The sequence below is a fragment of the Euprymna scolopes genome, unplaced genomic scaffold, assembly GCF_053919585.1.
Source record: "Euprymna scolopes isolate OS-2025 unplaced genomic scaffold, ASM5391958v1 sca334, whole genome shotgun sequence".
Lineage (NCBI taxonomy): Eukaryota > Metazoa > Mollusca > Cephalopoda > Sepiida > Sepiolidae > Euprymna > Euprymna scolopes.
This window is the reverse complement of record NW_027633363.1, coordinates 14,669-22,406: the sequence shown is the minus strand read 5'-3', so window position 1 is coordinate 22,406 and position 7,738 is coordinate 14,669. Positions and strand designations below refer to the sequence as shown.

The 7,738-nt window shown below is 33.6% G+C and overlaps 1 protein-coding gene across 1 annotated transcript; it reads right to left on the bottom strand.

Moving 5' to 3' along the window:
* Positions 1-4,013: 4,013 nt before the first annotated feature.
* On the bottom strand, positions 4,014-4,347 carry LOC145274314 (cholecystokinin receptor-like; the record flags this gene model as incomplete). The annotated part of the gene is made up of 1 exon (XM_080127395.1): positions 4,014-4,347. A coding segment is annotated over exon 1 (334 nt), but the record flags the coding sequence as incomplete, so codon positions are not given.
* Between the last annotated feature and the right edge of the window lie 3,391 nt (positions 4,348-7,738).

Below are 7,738 nucleotides of genomic sequence, written 5' to 3'. Positions count from 1 at the left end.
CTGATTTTGGTTTTATTGGCCGATGACATTTAATTGCATGAAATTATGACATAATGTTGATCGATCTTAAGAACAGATTAAGTAAAAAAAAAATCAAAATGACCGATCTAGGCAAAATATCCTGTTTTTTTTTTTTTTTATAAAATTTACTCATAGAAAGGACATTACGATGAATCAATCGAGATACACTAACAAAATACTATTAAAATTTGGAATGGGAGAGTGCAAGAAACGGTCGAAAATGTTATTAATAAAAATATACACATAGAATCTGAAATATTAGACAATAAATTATAACGAGAAATTATAGGAAGTCTTATCTATTTAATGACTACCACGAGATCCAACATATGCCAGACAGTAACAAAACTATTACAAAAATTATCAAGACCGACAATAAAGGATTTAAACAGAGCTAAACGATATAAAAAATATCCTCATATCGTCTATAGTACTGGACGAAAGTGACATCGTCTTCTGGATTATAATTGAAATTTTCAATAGCGACCCACACAGCTGTTTGAGAAAATGCGTTATAATTATCGCCCGCTTTAGTTAACTGTGTCGCCTCCAGAATTTTTCTTTGTTCCTCCTGTGTTTTCATCAATATTTCCTCGAAGTGTTTCTTTTGTTGAAGCATTTTTTCTTCAAATGCTTGTTTAAATCTCTCTTCTCTTTCTACTTGTTGTTGAATTTGCTGCTTTTGCAACGCGAGATTTTGCTCTGTCTGGAATTGGAATAATTCCAACAGTGAATATTTGAATTTCGCATCCATCATACGAATTCAATTTACAATTTACACTTGTATTAAAGAAATAATCCTTAGTAAAAAAATATCTACCCAGTTTTCTTTCCCAATTCTTTTGTTTGAAGAAAACAGTTTAGCAGTCTTTTTGTAACTTAATTTGTTGAACGCTATATTTCTAGTCTTACTAGAAACAATCCAGCGAAATAGCATTTGTTTAACATTGTTTTTATTTGCACGCGTTTTTACGTAGCAAAAATAAAATCCGCTGCTTTAAATATCCGACGAATTTGTATGGGAAACTTTTAGTTTTTTTTTACCCTCTTTGCCTTTTGAAAAAAAATGACTTGATTCTTTACGTGTTTGCTAAGCGTAAATGACGTACGCGAATAATTATTTTTCACGGCCTGTCTCTTTATCCCAGATGTTATCGAAATAACGATAAGCTTACACGGTATTTGCTAGTTGGTTTTGGACATTTAACTTTGCAGAAGAAAATTCTTATCGTAGGAAAAATGGCTTCTGGTGAAGCAAATATGAACCCTTTTTCCATTTCTAAAACACTTGGCACGTGTGTTCAATTATTAAATAATTGACAACATTCGCGTTTTTCGCTGTAGATTTTGGTAGCAAGTTTTTTTCCCGTCGCCAAATTACTATTGTAGTAATTAATTCGCTGTTAATCCTTGCGTATCCAAATATCTGTTGAAATAACGAAGGTGTTCTGCCGTAAAGATTTTACGAATCTTTATTTCAATCACTTTTGGTGATTCTCTGCAGTGATGGTCGTTTCGATTCATTGTCGCCAATCTGTTGTGTCGTGGAACAACAGTGAAAATAAGAACAATCAAGTCGAGGTTCGGTTAAGGAACAAGTGTATTAACAATAATGTACAAAGATAGGAAAGCGTGTATATCTATTGGGCACTCGGCTAGCAGTTGATGTGCAGTCGCATCTCTTTCACCGGTGTTGGAATTAGTAGCGCTGTTTATAGTGCTAATCGAAGACCGGTATAACAGTAATTTTGATAATCAAGCCAGTATGGTCTTAACACAGAACACAAAAATCCACAAAAGATCTAAGCATATAGATATAAAATACCACTTTACCAAAAACGAGGTGAAAAAGGAATCCATTATTTTGAATTACATATCATCAGAACAAAATATCGCTGATGTATTCCCGAAACTTGCAAAAAGAATAAAGTTAAAGCGTTTTGCCCCAAAACTTGTTAGGGGAATTGACTTTGAATAACTTTTCACGGGCCTGAGTGTATGTATGTGTATATATAAATTTCTATATATTGAAAAATGTCCTGGGCAAGACATTAAACTGCATCCATTTTGTTTGTATTAACAGTTTAACCTACTAATGCATAACTAATACTTTTACTGAAATAAAAAACAACGTAAAAAGAAATTACTTTTTTTGAAAACATTTTCTTTGTAAATTTTCTTTTTGAAGAATACTATTTGCATCACTTTTGGAAAATATTTTCATTTTGACAATTACTTTTTACATCCATTTTTTGAAAACATTTTCTTAATTAATTTTCTTTTTGATAAATATTTTTTGCATGCTTATTTTAAAGAGCGAATAAATTACAATTGACTTTTACTTTTATGCACATTAGTTTTCTTTCTTATTTATCAAAATGTCCTATTCTTTTTGACTTGTTTCAATTTACAAAAAAAAAATAACAACAACAAAACAAAACAAATAAACAAAAAACTCTTTTTTTACCCGTTTCATATTGCATGTATATTTATATTTATAAGTATATTAATTCATATGTATATATGCATGCATAATAAAACTTAAGAAATGGCTTCCATTTTTCACATGCCCACCCTTTTTAAGGTAAAGTCCATTTCTTTTATTTCTCTTTTCTATACACATTTTTTTATATTTGAGCAAAATTAAAAATGGCTTCTTTTTACATGCTCAAATTTTAAGATCCAAATGGTTTGTAATTTTATAATGTATAATTGAATATGCAAAATATATATTTATTTTTGAACGGAATTAAAAATGAATAAAAAACTTCCCCATTATAAAAAATAAGGGGGGTGTTGCAACATTTTAAAATTCATAATTTGGGATATGTTCTCTCACAGTAGAAAGATTCTATTTATAAACGATGCTGCTAGGAATTGACGAATCAAATTATTTCACGTTTTGCTATCAACCAATCAGAAACCAGAATTGCTCTATAAAAATTAAACCTTTTTCTTTAACAACCTTGCATATGTTTTTTTCGTGTCAACACTGAACAAAAGAACGGTCTACTGAGCACCAGTCAACTCTAGGACTTGTAAAGAACTACTAACCATCGGAAATTGTTCTGAAACTAAACATAGTTTCCAACTCCAAAACTATGTACAATCCGTTGAGCTATTTTGTTTACATCAAGAAAATTTGTATTTATAAACGCATACACACTCTTACTCTTATCATAACTTATATTTTTTTAAGCAAATATATTACCATTGTAATTGGTAAAACGAATTATCATTATAATTCTAATAATTGTAATTTTTTGAATTTTATTAGACCCCACCCTTTCTTTGTAACCCCTTTCTCACAGACGTGATATTGCGAGCCTCAATCTTTTTATAAATACTATTATATGCGTTCTTCAGAATTATCTGAACTCGACTTCCTTTGTTACAACTTGTTCGGTTCGTTGGTCTAATGGTCTCTAGCAATTCGATGTCTAGATACTTCATTGTAATACAGCTTCTTATTCAAGCTTGCAGAATTCTTTTCCGGCTGAAGAACAGTTGCCATGAAAATAACAATAAAGTCTCGCAACGTCTATTCTGTGGGAAAGAGGTTGCAGGGAAGAGAAAATGGCATCCCTCACTAGGCTACGAAGTCTATTTTGAACTCTGTCAAGACAGGATAAGCTGCTTCTAGCTAGCAGCTCCTGCTTAGATGTGGCAGCAGTACTCCATCCTTGAGGTACTTGGCTTTTCAAGACTTTAATAGACATCTTTTCTATTTGGGATGATCGTCTTTCTTTCTTGTTAGTAGCTTCTTACATTAAGCAGATTCATGCCTTGTCAGAAAATATATTATTATTAATATTATTTCTTTTTCTAACTCACCATAGTTAATCTCGTTACAGATGTAGAGAATAAATATTTCTGTTTGAAATTCTCTGACTACAAAAAAAAAAAAAAAGAAAACATTTCAAGAAGACCGGAGAGTACAAAAATTGAAATATAGTCACATTGTAGAAACTCTTCAACATTTCTCGTCTTACCTTCTTGAACTCTCATGTCCATTTTGATGCCAATCCACAGTGTCCGGATGATGGATCCGTAGGAACACGACATGATAATGACGGGGATCAGAAGGAGAATCCAGTCGAGAAAAACTGTATAGGCCTGACTCTCGGCTCTCGTTGGCCATAGTTCCCTACAGTAGCTAAACGTGCCATCTTTGTTGGTGATCAATTTTGTGTAGATGGCGATCGGCAGGACTACTATAAATGCAAGGATCCAACAGGCAGCGATCGTCTTGTAGGCGTGTGACAGGGTCTGCCATTGACGTGAGTGAAGGGGGCGGCAGATCGCAAAGTAGCGTTCCAGGGACATCGCTACCAGAGTGAAACAGCTCACTGAAACTGAAACACCTGAAAAGAAAAGACAAAATAAAATAAATCGATGGTAATATATATATATATATATATATATATATATATATATATATATACACCCTAAAGATAAATGAAGACTTTTCAAGCTATATTTTTCTTAATAGATTACGTACTAAAACGAAGTTAATGATACGAGACAAGATAACCTGTTGCCACATGGCTATCTGTTAGAGTGTAACATACCTTCCAACCTGATGAACCAACGCATAAAGCATAGACATAATCAAGTAAAATACATGTTAGTTATCAATGCTACATAAACAAGATGATTTTAAAGACGGACCATTTATTAAGATGTTGAAGTAGCCTTCCTTTCTGCTAGTAGAAGAGAACATTTCAGACTACGGACATCCGCAGGCCTAACTCTTTCATGTAAGTAATTTACCAAAGCAGTATAATCTTGATGTTTTTTTTTTACATGGAAGTCACCACTTATCAAGGCCCTGGGGCCACTCGTGGATAAGGGTTATCATGTGTACAGTAATCAATGGGACAATATCGTAGTAATCGTTAGTAATAGAGATTTGATAAAGTGTCTTATATAAGGGCCGGTTTATCAGGAACTTGTTTATGTTGGACTTGAAGACATCCAAGTTGTAGTTAGGTGGGAAACAGGAAAAAACAGGAAGAGAGTTCCACAGGCGTGTACTTCTAAGAAAGAAGGTACACCGGTTCTTATGAGAGTTAAGCATCGTGGAGTCAGATCAGTACCCTTTGTGAATGCTAGATGCTTCATGTCATTTTTAATTGACCGGAATATAATGCGGTTGGAGAGCACTTGTTAACTTGATATTCTCTGTGAACTTTCTCTTATAGAGAAAGCTGACACATTACCGGTTCGGATTTTGAAAGTTACTTCTTTACACGCGCTGTCCGTTCAAATGCTTCGGAAGTGAAGTGAGTTACTTTTCCTGTTCCCTCTACCTCTAAAATATGTGACGATACGGCTGATTCGAGTCACAGCATGTTGGTGTAACATTAGGTTGCATCGACGCTTACCTTATAAACTCGGTTTTCTGTATATATATATATATATATATATATATATATATATATATATATATATGTGTGTGTGTGTGTGTGTGTGTGTGTGTGTGTGTGTGAACGCCGTCATATGTACTGAAATCATACGAAGAATACTAGCAAACGTCCCCTCTGCAACTTAACACCAGATATTCCCCCACGGATACAAAACCAATGACGCTTAAAGCGTTATGGAACCGTATCAACTTGATATCTCTATTTCTATCAATATAAAATACTCTTTGTGTGTCCTCATCGGTTCCGAAATGGCTGAGTCTATCTTTTGCAAATTTCACACAAATGTCTTACACTGTTGTTGTGCAGAAAATTATCCGATAAGTATCGAAAATCGAAAAAAAAATTCGATCTTAAAAATAGTCTTTCTCCTCTTATAGATAAAAAGAATAATTTTACAGGGAAATATTTTACGTTACACCGGACAAGAAAGATAATAAAATTTCAACAAATCGTTTCTTCTTAAAAACATTTATTATAATTTGGCGATATAGCTTTGTGATAAAGCATTCGACTATGTATCTAATGGTTCCTTCTTCAAGCCCGGGTGTACTTCACCGTTTTATTTTATTTTTATTATTATTAATGAGTTCAATTTACGATAAAAGAAGAGGTACCATTTAAAATCGCTGGAAATCATTTCTTCGTTTGCATATTTGCTAACTAAATATAAAGACGCAGAGGCCACTCGAGGATACGGGTTAATGAGTGTACAGTAGTCAACGGGAAAATGTAGTAATCGTTAGTATTGGAAATTTGGTTAATTGGATAACTTAAAGATACTGCTCATCAAGGACTTGTTCACGTTAGACTTGAAGATTGTAGTCAGTTGAAAAGCAGAAAAACGGAACAGAGTTCCACAAACGTGCAGTTTTAAAAAAGAAGCTTTGTTCATGAAATCTATGTTTAAATTTAGACACAGATAAAGAGTGGAAGAAATTATTGATAGTGGTTTCAGGTAGACGAGTGTTTTTCGCGAAAGTCAGGCCAGGGGAGACAATAGATTAGAGCGCAAACGAACACTTGCCATGAAAATTACGATAAAGGCTCGCAACGTCTATTCTGTGGGAAAGAGGTTGCAGGGAAGAGAAAATGGCATCCCTCACTAGGCTTCGAAGTCTATTTTGAACTCTGTCATGGTAGGATAAGCTGCTTCTAGCTAGCAGCTCCTGCTCAGATGTGACAGCAGTACTCCATCCCTGGAGGTACTTGGCTTTCATATAGATAGAGAATTGCATCAGCAGTGAGATATCTACTGGAGCAGTAGAAGGATCCCGTCATTTTTTCAGCAGCCTTGGCATCAGAGTTGATGTACGCGTTCCATTTCAGATCAGGAGTAAAAGTCAAACGTATAAGCTTGTCAAAACATGGAGCCTCCCCAAGACGAGAGCCATTCAATTCATTTAATGCCAGACGAGGATCAAAATGTTGATAATATAAGGATAAGGCTAGAAGATTGACGACGTGATATTGTAAACCAACACAGACGGAATTTCATGAAGGACATTATCATTATTATTTTTATTTTTTATTTTTATTTTTGCGAATTATTCTACCACGCAAATGATTCCTGGTATTATATAATAATCAATACAGAATTGATTCTATAATAATATATACGCAATCTGCAAAAATTAAAAGATCATATTGTACGACCGGGCTACGCTGGGTTGCTACCTAGTTTGTTGATACGTGGTCATTTGATAATTATCTTAAAAGAGAAACTTTGTTTTATTCTTACCGATTTCAGGTACAATCAAGACAAAATGGAAATTATAATCATTTACATGTGTATTAGACACCATTATCGAAAGTTATCTGGCACTTGGTATAGGGGTTTGTCAAGATACCATGGCATGTGGATACTTAGCTTTATAAATAAACGCTTACGAAATATTCAATATAACAATGTAACTTGAAGCTCTACTATAATCCCCTAAAATCTTAAAGCTTACTTAAATAAAAAAAGAATTCTTGGAATGTGTCGTTCTATATTTTCGATTAAGTTTCTGTGTTCTATCACGATCATCTCATATTAATAAATCGCACATTGTTTGGGTATTGCGTGTCAATTTAGAAACAAAATCGATAAATTTAACGACGAGGTTTCTTTTATTGTCTTTCAATTCATCGATGTTAATCTTTAAATGCTTTTCGTTTTGTTGTTTATGATCAGGTCTATTGGCAGGAATACAAAAGATAACATGAGGGTGGAAGACGGCGATGTATTATAAAAAAGTAGCATTCGTCTTCTGTTTGACATCTGAAGCAAGCGTTATATTAGAATAACA